Source organism: Urocampus carinirostris, chromosome 15 (genome assembly GCF_059441175.1).
Source record: "Urocampus carinirostris isolate Australia breed hairy pipefish chromosome 15, RoL_Ucar_1.0, whole genome shotgun sequence".
Classification (NCBI taxonomy): Eukaryota; Metazoa; Chordata; class Actinopteri; order Syngnathiformes; family Syngnathidae; genus Urocampus; species Urocampus carinirostris.
The window spans coordinates 34,646,911-34,662,164 of NC_142363.1; the positions used below are offsets into that span (position 1 = coordinate 34,646,911).

Consider the following 15,254-nt stretch of genomic DNA (forward strand, 5'->3'; position numbering starts at 1 on the left):
AGGTATAGAGTAAAGGGGGATGAATAGTGAATGAGATGGATAAAGTGGGAGAGAGATGAATAGCAAATAAATCGATAAAGTGGTCGGTTATAGATAGACAGAGAGAGAGAGATGGATTGACTGAAAAATGGACAGGGTGCTAGGCAGAGAGATATAGAAATATAGACAGATATAGAGTAAAGGGGATGAATAGTGAGAGAGATGGATAAATTAGGAGAGAGATGAATAGCAAATAAATCGATAAAGTGGTCAGTTATAGAGAGAGAGAGAGAGAGACATATAGAGAGATAGATATAGAGAGATATAGATAGTTAGATAGTGATAGAGAGATATAGATGGATAGAGAGATATAGATAAATAGATAGATAAATATAGAGAGATAAAGATAGATAGATATAGAGAGATAGAGATAGATAGAGAGAGAGATAGAGAGATAAATAGAGAGATATAGAAATATAGCGATAGATGGATAGAGATAGATAGAGAGAGATGAATATATATATACACACATTATACATACATACATATATATATATATATATATATATATATATATATATATATATAGAGAGAGAGAGAGATGGATGGATTGACTGAAAAATGGATATGATGCTAGGCAGAGAGATATAGATATATAGACAGATATAGAGAAAAAAGGATGAATAGTGAGAGAGATAGATAAAGTGGGAGACAGATGAATCGCGGACAAATCGAAAAGTGGACGGGTGTATAGACAGACAGAGACGAATATCGTCATAGACAAAAAGAGAGACAGAGAGTGACGGAGAAGGATTGAGGTTTGTGTATTTGTTAAATTTATCAATTCATTTATCTCCAAATAGATGATTCTCTGCTACTTAACCGGGCAGTTATTACTCGAGACGTTTCCAAGAAAACATCCCGGTTGCCTCATCGTGCGCCACCCATGAATAAAAGAAGCCGGGTCGGCATGACGTGAGCGTGTCGGACAGCTCGAAAAGTCAGCAAGTGGCGTGTCAGTCCCAAAGGAACGCCTACCGCCCGCGCTCTCCCGGCGGATCGGCAAGGCCCGGCGTCCCCAGAGGCCCGCGGGGTGCCCTTTAAGCCCGGATGAGCAATGCCGACCCCCCTCTCCAAAGCCCTTTCCTTACCGTCCTGTCACATCTCTCATCGTTCGCCGACGCTCTCCCGTGTTCAATCGCTATCGACAAGGAATAGCTTCCAGTGCTAGCGTAACATTTAACCACGTCAAATTGTGACGTGAGTGACACTTTGTTGAATGTCGCCATTGATTGCTTTTTTTCTTGTGAAGTATTGAAAACATGATGCACAGCCGTGAAAGTTAAACGCACCATGTGAAGAATAGAGTGATAGATACTTTTTTCATCCCCGTAGGGAAATTCATACTTCCAGCAGTATCCTTTGTTGATTATAAAAAGATTACCAGGATGGCCTCGGGGTGCTGTGTTGTAGTTTAGCAACAGCAGAGTGGATGACGTCACACGCTAGTCCCTGCAGCAGATGGAAATCTTTGTGCCCAGGGTTACACCACCTCGTGTTCACGTAGATAGCGAGTCCGCCTCCTCCCCGCTTCACGCAGGCTTTTCTGTCTCTGTCTGTCCTGACAGCGCTGAAGCGGGGTACCTCCGGGTAGCTCCACGTTTGCGTCCAGGAGCCACGTTTCCGTAAAACACAGCAAACTGAACTCGAGGGATATGACCACGGTAAATGGTTAGATAGATAGATAGATAGATAGATAGATAGATAGATAGATATTCTTCCATGTAGGGAAATTCACACTTCCAGCAGTATACTTGTGTTGATTATAAACAGATTAACAGGATGGCCTCGGGGAGCTGTGTTTGTAGTTTAGCAACAGCGGAGTGGATGACATCACACGCTAGGCCTAAAGTCCGACGTCCCTGCAGCAGATGGAAATCTTTGTGCCCAGGGTTACACCACCTCGTGTTCACGTAGATAGCGAGTCCACCTCCTCTCCGCTTCCTGCAGGCTTTTGTGTCTCTGCCTTAACAGCACTGAAGCCTGGTAGCTCCATGTTAGCGTCCGGGATGCTGACGTGAGCCATGTTTCCGTAAAACACAGCAAACTGCACTCCCTGTACGCTTTGATGTTTTTCACCAGCACAGCCAGTCCGTCAGTCTTATTTGGTAGAGAGTTCACATTTACTATGATTACGGACGGAACTAAAGGCTTATATCGTCGCTAGCCGCTTAGCCTTCACCTTAGGTCCGGCTCTGCAGCCACGATAGGGCCCCCTCATCTCGCCGGCACGAGAATTCTTCAGGGTTAGGGAGTTGATTCCTCGAATAAACGCATTTTTGTGCGTTAAAACCCATAACCATAGGATAAAAAGTAATCCAAAGTGTAGTTGTCAGACGGGACGAAAAACACTGAAGATAGAAGCAGACACTAAAAACAATAAATCACAAAAAGAGCGAAATAACACAGAGCTCCTGGAAAGGCTGCCACTTGCGGCGGTGCCTATGATGTTATCAACTGGCAATCATCATTTTGATCTTATTTATGGTTGGTCGGTCGGATCACTTAACCACACAGGTGGTCGGGGCACCGTTTCCTGTGGTGTGTCATGGGCAAGTACAGCCTGGTGGTGCCCATCCTTCTCCAATTTTTCTGTTGACTCAAAATTAAACTAGTAACACATCATAGAACTATAACAAAAGAGCAAATGGCCAACTCCCAAGCAAGTACGAAAAGTAGAACTTAAAAAAAGAGAGAGCAGATTTTGTATATGTATATACACACATGTTTTTGAGATGAAGTGTTTAAGGAGTATGTTAGGAGTGACAAGATTGGATAGATTGAGAAAGGAAATTGTGAGGGACAGAACTGGAGTAGTAGTGGAACTGAGCAAGCGTGTGGATAAAATAGTACTGGGTTGGTTTGGACACATGGAGAGGATGGATGAGGAACGAATGTTGAAGAGGATCTACAGAGAAGAAGTCAATGGAAGGAGACCAAGAGGAAGGTCGCCATTGACGTGGACGGATGGTGTTATGAGTGCACTGCAGGAAAGAGGTCGAAATCTAGTGGAAGCTAGAGCTCTTGTTGGTGATAGGAATGAGTGGAGAGGTGTTGTGAAAGGATTGTGGGATGTTTGGGCCCGTTCTAAGGGATGGGCAGGGCACCTGTATGATGCGGCAGGGGTAAACCAGTGAAAGCTGTCGGGCCCTGCTATTTAACAGAAGAGTGTGTTGTGTCACCCTGACCCGAGTGACATGGCCGCTCTCTGGTGTCCAATCTCATCTGGAGGGACGAAAGCATGACCAACTTTGGTGCTGAGGTGCCTAACTTGTTTGTGTGTTTGGGCATTTGGGTTGGCCATGGTCCAAAAATGGTTGTGTGTGTTTTTTTGCTATTTTACCCATTATTTTCTTTGTTTTTGCATGTTTGTCTTGCTGTCGGTCAACCCTCTTGAGGGAAATGACCAAGGTAGATAGATAGATGGATAGATAGATAGATATACACACATACATACAAACTATGGAGACTCAAACTGACCATAAAGCACCATTTTTGTTCTCTTTTGTTTCCTTTTTACAATGTTTTTGGGGTTTGGGTTTTTAAAATAATGTCGAATTAATACTTTTTTTGACCTATGAGTATATTAAAAAAAAATCACGTTTATGTGTTCTTTTGCACTCTTTGCTAAATAGTACATGTCTCTTTTTCTCCTTTTTTCCCCCATTTCTTTTTATTTCTATTTGTCTTGCTTCTCTCTTTTTCCCTTGGTCTCTTTTTCTTCTTTTTTCCCATTTATCTGTCTCCTACCTCTCTTCTCTGTTTCTGTCTCATTATATTTTTTTTTCTGGTTTCCTACTTTTTCTATTTCTCTCTCCTTTTTTATGTATTTCTCTTTTCTTTCTATTTATCTCTCTCTTCTCCAGTTCCCTTGGTCTTTTTTTTTCTATTTCTGTCTCTCTTTTCACTTTCTCTCTTTTTTTCTTCTTAATTTTTCTTTCTCTTTTTTATATTTTATGTTGACAATATAAGGGGATGGTGTCATAATAATAATAATAATAGTAATAATAATAATTTCCTTTGTATTGTCATTCTTTGTAACAATGTACACAGAACGAAATGTCGATACACCTGACCCGTTGTAGCGAGCCGATGCAGCCGCAGCCAACAGAGGGCGCCGCCATTTTACCAATGTTATAAGTCTTAGGTATGACTCGGCCGAGGCACGAACCAGCGACCTCCCAGTCTCAAAGCGGGCGCCCTACCATCTAGGCTACTGAGCTGGTAATAGTCTGTAGTTTGCAATAGTCTTTGATCTGTGCAGCCCTTTGAGACTCTTTGTGATTAAGGGCGTCACAAATAAACATGACTTGACTTGAGGTTTTTGAATTTTCCCTTGCCCTCATGTAGGTTTTAGATCAGGGGATGGTGTCATAATAGTCTGTGGTTTGCCATCATCTGTGCAGCCCTTTGAGACTCTTCGTGATTAAGGGCGTCACAAATAAACATGGCTTGACTTGAGGTTTTTGAGTTTTCCCTTGCCCTCATGTAGGTTTTAGATGAGGGGATGGTGTCATAAAAGTCTGTAGTTTGCCATCATCTGTGCAGCCCTTTGAGACTCTTTATGATTAAGGGCGTCACAAATAAACATGACTTGACTTGAGGTTTTTGAGTTTTCCCTTGCCCTCATGTAGGTTTTAGATGAGGGGATGGTGTCATAATAGTCTGTAGTTTGCAATAGTCTTTGATCTGTGCAGCCTCTTGAGACTCTTTGTGATTAAGGGTGTCACAAATAAACATGACTTGATTAAACACTGTCCCTTTAACTACAAGTTTAAGATAGTCGAATACAAAGGCCGACAGATGGCGAGATTCCGAAGACGTTCTCATTGTCGTCCGCAGCTCTTTTTGATTTTTTTCGTCAAGTAAAAAAAAGAAGAAATACAGAAAGACGCGGCTAACCCGTTATTATCGTCCACTTAGGAATCGCCGTGTAAGTGGATGAAAATTGATCCAGCAAATTGAAAAGGAGGTTAAGTGTTTTCACCCTATCGACTTGGGCAGAAACGCCGCTTATATAAAACACTCATTTCTGTCCCATTAGCGGATGATGCTAGCACCGAGTATGATTAGAGAGTGGGGGGGGCGCCGATACTTCTGGGTAATGGCGGCCGCCGGCTCGGGTTAAGAAAAGAGAGAGAAAGCCAAGGGAGAGGTGAAAAGTCGTCGGGAACGGGACCTGTCAGGTTTGTTTTTTGTTTACGGCGTTGGAAAGCGTTATAGATTCTTTGCGGGTTTTGGCACGCTACCATTATGAGGGCGGGTCGGCTCACAATCTGCCGGTAATGGCCGATCTGTCACGGCCGTCTTGAAAAGTTGATGATGATTATATCGCCGAGAGACGTGTTTGCCTACAAACCGACGCTGCCCGGAACGTCGAGTTGCAAAAGAAAAGCCTGAGCCCTGGGTACTTATCGGTAACAAACAGAAGCTCTCGGCTTGAAAAAGGTTGGAGACGCCTTGTATAGAATCCGTTTGTACTTTGGAGTCGAACCAGGTTCAGTGTTCATTTTACATGTGAAAAGTGATGGGTCCCGGGGACTCGCATGCTCAAAAATCTATGGGTCCCAACCAATGTTCCCTGTAATTTTCCACGGGTCTGAGCATTCACACAAAGTCGGTGAGCAACGCTTGAAACAACAGTGAGCAACCGTAATCCCAAGTGTGGCAAGATAGTTCATGATCCAAAACTTGACATCAAGTTACATTTTGCGGAGTTTCCGGCAGTGCAAAATGATTTTTCTCTTTTGAATGAATTGACTCATGTATTATTGCAAAGGTTGTACAGCCTACAAACGTCGTTTGTTCTTACAATTCTTTCAAAAAATATCCATTTATTTTTATTTGCTCATATATTTTGTCGGATAATGTTAACATTTTTGGGGGGCTTCTTTAGTAAGATACAGAACTGTACTTAATCACATTTTGAGTGGAAGTACAATGTTGGCAACAAGATTGACTTGATATCATTGGAAATTATTTGAATGCAACACAACTTTTTCTTCCTTTTTCCGTGTTTTTTTTCCTACTTTTTTTTTTAATTCCTTTTAAAAAAAATCTCATTGTATTTTTTTCCAAGCTGTTGCTTTTTTCTTTTTGTTCTCTATTGACTTTTTTCCTACATTTCTTTCTTTTCTTTTTTTCTGGCTTTTTTCTAAATTTTCTTTTTTTCTCTTCCTTTTGTTTCTTTTTGTCTCAGCTTTTCACTACTTTTTCATTTTGGTATTTTTTTTTTCTTTTTTGTTCTATTTCCCCCCCTTCCCTTAAGTCATTTTGTGCGTAATTTTACATAATATTTGGTCATGTTGGGATTAAAGAAGCAAAAACAACCTAAAGAGCCATTTGGGACCCGAAAGAGCTGGTTCTTTTTAGTGAGCCAAGCCGAAGAAGCCAGTTCTCGACAAACTCTACTAACTTTACTCGACTTCAAAATACCGCATTCAGGACACAACATCAGGGGAACCCGTGTGTTTTTACCTTCATGCACTGTAAATTTGACTTAATTCGCTTCTTAATTAGCATTTTCGAGCCCTGATTTTTGTGCGCTGGCTAGATTTTCTTGCGCGCAGCTTAGAGGGAACACTGGTCCCAACACAGATCTATGGGTCCCCAAAATTTAGTGTTACCAAGGTTGAAATTGTAAATCGGCGACAAATATGTAATATAAAACTATATATTCATTCAGTTTTGATCATCACAGTTTATTGGTGATACAAATCAGTTATCTCTTCAAGATTTTTCAGTTCACAACAATATTGTAAATTATACAAAATAATATTGCTGAAAAATTATATAAATCTATATTTTCATTCAGTTTTAATTATCACAGTTAATTGTTAATACAAAGCAGTTATCGCTTCAGATTTTTCAGTTCACACTTTTGTACATTATACAAAATAGTGAAAATACTGCCATCCACTTAACGATCTTCAGCAGTGAAAGCATGGGCACGTCTTCTTTTTGATGTCGTATCCGTTCATACTTGCCTCTCTCTTCCTGCAGCAACAGAATTTCCATAGCTAATTTATGGTTTTCATTGTCGTTGTGCCGATCCAATGTGCTTTTCTGAAAGTTCGTGTTGCAAAATGATTTATGCAGTCCAGTTTTTTTGTCACACTGGGTACACGCATCACAGAACATGTAGCCTCTGTTATCATCCTCCTCATAGGGTAACCAGGAATATAATAGAGTCCATTTTGGCAGAAAATTCCTTTTTTTGCTAGGAGTATTCATTTGTTTATTTTCTTTCGTCGAATCGTTCGCTTCGACGCACGTGTTTTCCTTGCCTTTGCGATCTTCTGAATAATTTTTCCGCCGTTTTTTTCGTGCCGGAATTATTGCCGTTGTTATCACTTTCTGCATTAAGTTTCGACTTATTACTGACACTGAAGAAATTTCCAATTTTTTTGTTGATTTGCACTTAATACCAACGTTTTTTTCTGAGGGATTACTTCTCTTTCACTCGACAACCAACAAAACAATGACGTCATCTCGAAGCAACGAGATCTCGTTTGCCGAGATCGGCGCGAGACCAAAACAACAATGGCGGATCTGCCTGACGAAAGGTTTGGAGTGCGGTAAATCTTTGTTAAAAAAAAATGATCGGGTAATAATGACAATTTGGTGTCAAAAAAGTTGCGTCCCGGGGACGGACGTTCAATTGACACTATGCGTCCCCGGCAAAAATGATGCGTCTGGGACGCAGGGACGTGGGCAAGCCAGAACACTGCAGGTTGAATATGATGAATGAATGAACGAAAAATTTATTTCGAACACTAAAATAAAAACAGGACAAAAACAATAACTCAACAACAAAATAATGTTACATAGTATGTTCGAAAAGGGGTAGTCAGAAGCAGAGGCTTATTTTCCCTACCCCGTCATCTTCCCTATTAAATACATTTTACAAATCCTCTTCTCCTCTTGTGTCTAATATAACAAAATCTTATGGATATACATCGATTTTTATTTCCAGAGGAAATCAAAAATTTGCGTCTTGTACCGTTGCAGGAACCGCCATCCTTGTCGGTTGCTGTAGTACCGGCGTTGCCCAAAGGTGCCGCCGTGGAGATCCACGTCACGGCCGTCCAGGACGATCCCGTCCAGAGAACTCGGGATCGCGTGAACTCGACTTGGCGCGGAGGCCGCATCGAGTGTCGCGTCGTGACTTCGTCCGATGGCGGCGCCGCTTCCTTGTCCCTCGGCCTGTCGGCGGCCGAGCTGCCTAGGGACGATTCGGATGTGGAGGCCACGGACGCCGTCTGTGCGGCGTTTGAAGAAGCCCTGAAGAAGACGGAGCTGTTGCCGCTGTGTGCCCGGGTGTTCTACAAGTGCCCGCACGCGCTGGCGCGAGCAGTCGCTCAAGGTTTGCGCACACAAATGAGATAGTTTTCAATTAAAGGGACAGTGTGTAATACTTCACCACTGGAAAGGGGTTAACATCAAAAGGTTAAAAAGGAAAAAGTGAAGATCAGATCAGGCCCGCTAAGGGATTGAATCCGGCCCGCGAGACAACAATCAGAGAAGCCCAAGAGAAAAACAAGCTGCAGGTTGAAATATGTCAACTTGATTTTGCCAAAGCTAGATCGCTCGGACAAAGACACTGTACTTGTATTTATTTTTCTCTCTCTCTCTCTCTCTCTCTCTCTCTCTTTCTTTTCCACCCCTTTTCTCCCACTCTGTCTCTGTCTCTTTCACTCTCTGTCTCGCTTTTTCTCTTCCCTTGTTGCTCTTTGTCTCTCTGGCTTTTAACCTCTTTTGCTCTAACTTCCTTTTTTCCTTTTCTCTCTTTTCTCTTTCTTTCTTCCTACCCTTCGCGCTTCCTTTTCTTTTTTCTCTCCCTCTGTCTTTCTATTTCTCTTTGGATTTCTTTCTTCCTCTCCCTTTCTTCCCCCCTCTCTCACGACTTCTATTTTTATCTCTTTTGTTTCCTCACGCTCTCTCCCTCTCTCTCTTTTTCTTTCTTTGTCCCGCCCTCTCTCCTTTTCCCTCCCTCTTTCTCTTATTTCTTTATCTTTCTTTTTCTTTCTCTTTAATCTACTAGTCCGGCCCCCGACAGAATGTTTGTTCTATCGCGTGGCCCCCGAGTTCAAATGAGTTTGACACCCCTGATTTAGACGGAGCAGCTAACACTAGTGCCTAGCTCTAGACTGCATCCAAGTGGCTAACATGAGTAGCTAGAGAAGGAAAGGTGGTAAGAAAAACTTGAAACGAGAAAAACGAAGCAGGCTTTGTTTCATGTGGCTAGAGAAGGAAACAGTGGCAAAAAGTCAAGTACTGACGGATGAAGCCAGCTTTATTTACACAGACAGCGACTAGCGAAAGGCTGCAGCCAGATGGCTAACATGGCTGGCTAGAGAGAGAAAAAGTGGAGGTAAAATAGTTAAAAAGACGAAGTGAGATTTTTGGGGACTGAGCAGCTAACAATAGTAGTAACAATAGCAGTCAGCAAGATTTAAAAATCGAATGCACTTCAATTGGAGCAATCAATATAATTAAAATGAGTCCAAATTTGGCTAATTTTTCTGCTTTTTATACATACAGTACTTTCTTTTTTGCCTTTGGTATTTAACTCCATTATTACCCAACAACTGTAGACCCCTTTCCAAATTGAGCGTGCATTGTTGAAGCAGAATGGCAGAATTCATGTCAGTTTATAGCAGCCCGTTGACACAAAAAGATCGCAGATAGGAACAGCTCAAAATAGCACAAAGTATGTGCTAGCAGCAAGATAGTGACTTTATTTCAGTCATTGAAGTCAACAGCAATATAAAAGTTATTTTGATCGACGCTGGATTTCTCCTTTTAAACGTGCTGGAAAAAAAATGGACTTGAAAAGAAAATCTAGCCAGCGCACAAAAATCAGGGCTCCAAATTGCTAATTAAGAAGCGAATTAAGTCAAAGTTACAGTGCATGAAGGTAAAAATACACTGGTTCCCCTGACGCTGTGTTCTAAATGCGGTATTTTGAAGTCAAGGTCGAAGTAGAGCGAAGTTGAGTAAAGTCAGCAGAGTTTTTCAAGAACCGGCTTCTTCGGCTCGGCTCACTAAAAGGAAGCGACTCTTTCGGGTCCTAAACGGCTCTTCAGGTTGCTTCTTTAATCCCAACATGACCAAATATTATGTAAAATTATGCACAAAATGACTTAAAGGAAGGGGGAATAGAACAAAAAAGAAAAGAATACCAAAATGAAAAAAGCTGAAAAGCTGAGAAAAAAAGAAACAAAGGGAAAAGAAAAAAGGAGGAAAAATTCAGAAAAAAGCCAGAAAGAAAAGAAAGAAACAAAGGAAAAAAAGTAAATAGAGAACAAAAAGAAAAAAAATAACAGCTGTGAAAAAATAAACACAATGAGATTTTTTTAAAGGAATTTAAACAAATAGGGAAAAAAAAACAGGGAAAAGTTTGTGTTGCATTCAAATCATTTCCAATTATACCAAGTCAATCTTGTTGCCAACATCGTACTTCCACTCAAAAATGTGATAAAATACAGTTGTGTATCGTACTACTAACAGGGTTGGGTAGGGTTACTTTAACTTGATTACTTTCAATTACTTTTGGATTACTCCAAAACCAAAAATGCTAATAAAAGACAAAAGAAACTAAATATGAATAAAATTACTAAATTTTGTGCAGGCTTGGGGGGTAACAGAATACATGGAACGGCAAACATGATGTCGGCAAGCTGTTTGGATTTATTTTCATTTTGTTTGTGTCGCATTTTATGTTCGTTTTGCCGGAGATCAAAGAGATCAAAGCCAGGAGAGAAAGCTTACCACGTGTTGTGAGTCATCATTTGATTCATATTTAGTTTCTTTTGTCTTTTATGAGCATATTTGGTATTGGAGTCATCCAAAAGTCATTGAAAGTTAAAGTAACCCTACCCAACCCTGACTACTAATGACTTAGTTGCCACACTTGGGATTGCTGTTGCTCACTGTTGTTTCAAGCGTTGCTCACCGACTTGGTGTGAACGCTCAGACCCCTGGAAAATTAGAGGGAACATTGCTTGAAAGTGCTTGAAAAGGGATTCACTTTGGCCATAGAAAAAAGTGTACGAACCCTGTTTATTTTCCGAGGCGTTCGGAGTTTGCCGGCTCGTGCGAGAAGCTAAGCCCCGCCCCTTCCTACCCCTAACTCCGCCCCCCAGGCATCTTTACGGGTCAGGGCCCCTCACTCATCGGGGGCCGATGAATCGGAAAAGTCAAAAGGGGGAAAAAGCCTCACACCTCTGGCGTCCAGAACGGAAAATGGCAATGTGGATGTAGCCCCCCCCCCTCCACACACACACACACACACACACCACACACTTTTTGCATTATTCGCGTGAGGATTGCCAGCTGACTGATGTGACATATGCTTGCTATGAAACCTTTAAACATCTTGTCCCGACTTGTTACTCACGATCAAAAGCTCCCCCCGAGCTCTTTGGTTTTGGCAACAGAAGCATTCGCCCCCTTGCCGATTTCAGTGGTCTTGGCAAATATTTAGGAATTAAATATTAAAATGTACCGTTTACCAAATTGTTCGAGTTAGTTATCCGACTCCATTAACAAAACACAACCTACGTTCACCCTAACAATGCGCGCTCGTTTCTTGATGGAAAAGATGGACAAGAGACTGGCATTTCCACACAGGGGGCAGATTTATTTTCTTAAACCATTTAACTAAGTGAACTCCATCGAATATGGCTGAATTAGTGTCGTTCGAGACTCTGTCAAGCCTCCTCTCTCTCGTCCTCTGCCTTTCTTCTCTCGTGCCGCGTCTTTCCGCAAGCTGGTGTGCCGGCTCCTCCCATGGGCGTGCCAGGGAAGCCCCCACGTGGGCCCCACCATCTCGGAGAAGAGCGTCGCGATGTCTGGACCAATCAAAACAACTTCTCCAAACAATGTCTGCCGTCCTGCGTCAGAATCCTCTTATCAACAGAACTAGACAAAATATTCTGCATTCGGATCAGCGTGACCTGTCATTGAACTTAAGGCTACTCGGTGAAAATCTTCATTGCACTCAATAAATGTAACTTGTTTTCAATCGTATAAAATCTTTTATCGTCAAATGTATGAAATCCTTCAATCTTGATCACTCACAAAGGTTTCAGATCATCAAACCGATTTGAATATCACACAAGGACAACCCAAGGAAATACATTCATTAAGGCTTAAAAAAAAACCTTCCGGCCACATATGAAAAATAGGAACTGCCCCTCTGTGTCCAAGCACAGTTTCTTTTAGGCACCATTATTACGTGCAAGTGGACAATCATGGATTCAGTTCTTAATTCAAACATTTACAACTCTTTCACAATGTCTAAAAAATGGCCAAAGTAAAATACACAGATGCAAAGTTTAAGGGTTGTGTACTGACTGATTGTCTCCAAATGGCCACTTTTGGAAACCCCCTAGACCTACCAGTAGAAAAATGTGTAAAATACAATGTTTAGTTTTTTTAGATTGTGATCAAATTTGACAAGGTACTAGGTAAGGCTTCAAACAATTATCTCATTTGTTTTCCAGCGAAGGTGCCCATGCTACACTCCTTTGCAGGCATTTGATAGCAAATACAAATTCAGATGAGAATACAAACTGAATACTCTATGTGAGTAGCACGTGCAGTGATTATTTCAGTTTGTGACAAAACTTTAGAGTCTTACCTTTCAAAAGCGTCCATATTTTCCAAGCAGTTCAAGAATAGCATTCAATTTACTTTGTGTATGTTTTGGATTGGGATTTTAGGAATGAATGAATGAATGAATGAAAACTTTATTTCAAACCTTGAAACAAAATAAAAACAAGAACTCAACTACAAAATAATGTTACATAACATGTTCAAAATGGGGTAGTCAGAAGCAGATGCTTATATTCCCTACCCCTTCATCTTCCCTATTAAATACACCAATGATAATAACAACAATAATATTAATAAAAGTTATGATATAACAATAGCAACAATAACAACAAAGTTAACCATTGTTCTAGACGCACTATTCCCAATCTCTAGTATCACTCATACCCCATTTTCTTTATCTCTGTATTCCTCCAGGAATGTTCCTTTGTATTTAAATTTGAACAAGTGAATAGTTGGACATTGTTTGATCTCGTCATTGTTCCAAAGTTTGACTCCACACACAGACACGCACATACTTTTCCTGGTGGTTCTCACCTTTGGGATTATGAATTTACGACAGCCCCTTAAGTTATAACTTCCCTCTTTCCAAGTGAATAATTTTTGGATGTTTTCTGGCACTATTTTTTTGTTGACCTTAAATAGCAGTTGAGCAGTGAAAATTTTTTACAAAATCATCTCATTTTAATCATTCGGACTGCAGGAATAAAATATGAGTATGATCCCTAAATCCAACCCTGTGTATGGTTCTAATTACACATTTTTGGAGGATAAAAAAGAGTTAACTTTTCTTTTGTCTGTACTTCTAACCTTGTATTTTTTTAACTGTCATTTGACTCAAGTAGCGAGCACGATTAATCGTCAAAGGGTCTTTAATAGCCCCCCCCCCGGCTTTTTTCCCTCCCCCCTAAAGGAATGTTCATCGTCCAACACTTTGCTATCATGGCCGCTTCATTTGACTAATTCAATCCGTTTGGGAGGCAGCCTAGCACGAGTAAAACTCCCATGGCTACAGGCCTCACACATTTTTTTGAAAAGCCCGATGAGCCCTGAAGGTGGCGCCGAGGAATCACGCTAATAATCCACCTCAGTTGCAATAGATCACGAAAAACGAACCCTCCACGCATCGTCTTTGAATACGCAATCTCAGATTTCATTTGAAATATGGATATTTTTGTTCTTCTTTCACCAGGTCTTGAAGCTGCTTTGAAAAAACTCCTCGGGGACTCCAGTCCAGCTGTGGCCCTCGTGCCGGTCCTGGACTTGGCCCATTCCGACATTCTTCACTTGTCCTGCTGGCTCAGTTTGTAGAAACAGAACCGGATCGGACTCAATGCATTGTACAGTATTTCATTGTATAATATTTGTTAAAAAATAAAGTTTGGTACTTTACAGATCTTGCTAATCATCATCACGTGGCACTCCTGCTGCATTGGATGGATGGATGGATGTCTAGATAGATGGATGTCTACATAGATGGATGTCTAGATAGATGGATAGATGATAGATAGATGTCTAGATAGATAGATATCTAGATAGATAGATGGATGTCTAGATAGATGGATAGATGATAGATAGATGTCTAGATAGATAGATATCTAGATAGATAGATGGATGTCTAGATAGATGGATGTCTAGATGGATAGATGTCTGGATAGATAGATGGATAGATGTCTAGATAGATGGATGGATGATAGATAGATGTCTAGCTAGATGTCTAGATAGATGGATAGATGTCTAGATAGATGTCTAGATAGGTAGATAGATGTCTAGATAGTTGGATAGATGATAGATAGATGTCTAGCTAGATAGATGGATAGATGTCTAGATAGATATACACACATGTGTGTGTGTATATATATATATATATATATATATATATATATATATATATATATATATATATATATATATATATATATATATATATACATATATATGTGTAACCGCGGTGTACTTGTCCCACATTCACGCTGGACTGGATGATGAGGTTTTTATTACAGTTACTGCAAATGAATGAGTCACAACATTAGCTTTTCTGCTGGCTTTGATCTCTTTGATCTCAGTAGCAGTTCCCTCTGAAAACTGCCCAACAAAGCATATCAAAGAGCTTTCCTTTCAAATGACATAAAATACATTTTAGAATACAGATCGTATAGTGGATTTTTAACGTTTACAATGAATTCAACATATTTTTCTTTAGTCTGAATTTTAACCAACATCATCCTTTTTAATGTATATGAGAAAATAGAAATAAAAACAATAATGAGTATAAAAATGGGTACAATTTACCTGCAAATGAATGAGTCACAACATTAGCTTTTCTGCTGGCTTTGATCTCTATAAGGGGAATTAATATTTTAGTAAAACAGAAACAAAATGAAAATAAATCTAAACAACTTGACAACATCAATCACATTACTGTGCACGTTGAGAGATTTGTCAGCTGTGGTTTTAATGTTTAAAATTAACTTCTTTTGTGGAGCACCAAAAGATGTGTCTTACCAGTAGCAGTTCCCTCTGAAAACTGCCAACAAACCCCGCCTCCCGGTCACATGTCAGAAGCCAAAACCAAACCCCACCCCATACCAGCAGGT

At 40.5% G+C, this 15,254-nt stretch overlaps 1 protein-coding gene across 3 annotated transcripts in view; it reads left to right on the top strand.

Annotated features, from left to right (window-relative positions):
• The window catches only part of dph6 (diphthamine biosynthesis 6), a 136,083-nt gene extending 122,030 nt beyond the window's left edge, over nt 1–14,053 (top strand). For all 3 annotated transcript variants that reach the window (XM_088354270.1, XM_088354268.1, XM_088354269.1), the window contains exons 14-15: nt 8,050–8,404; nt 13,850–14,053. In XM_088354270.1, coding sequence (XP_088210396.1) covers nt 8,050–8,404; nt 13,850–13,968 — 474 coding nt within the window. In that variant the 3' untranslated portion in view covers nt 13,969–14,053. The remainder of the gene's footprint in view (nt 1–8,049; nt 8,405–13,849) is intronic.
• The last annotated feature ends 1,201 nt before the right edge of the window (nt 14,054–15,254 follow it).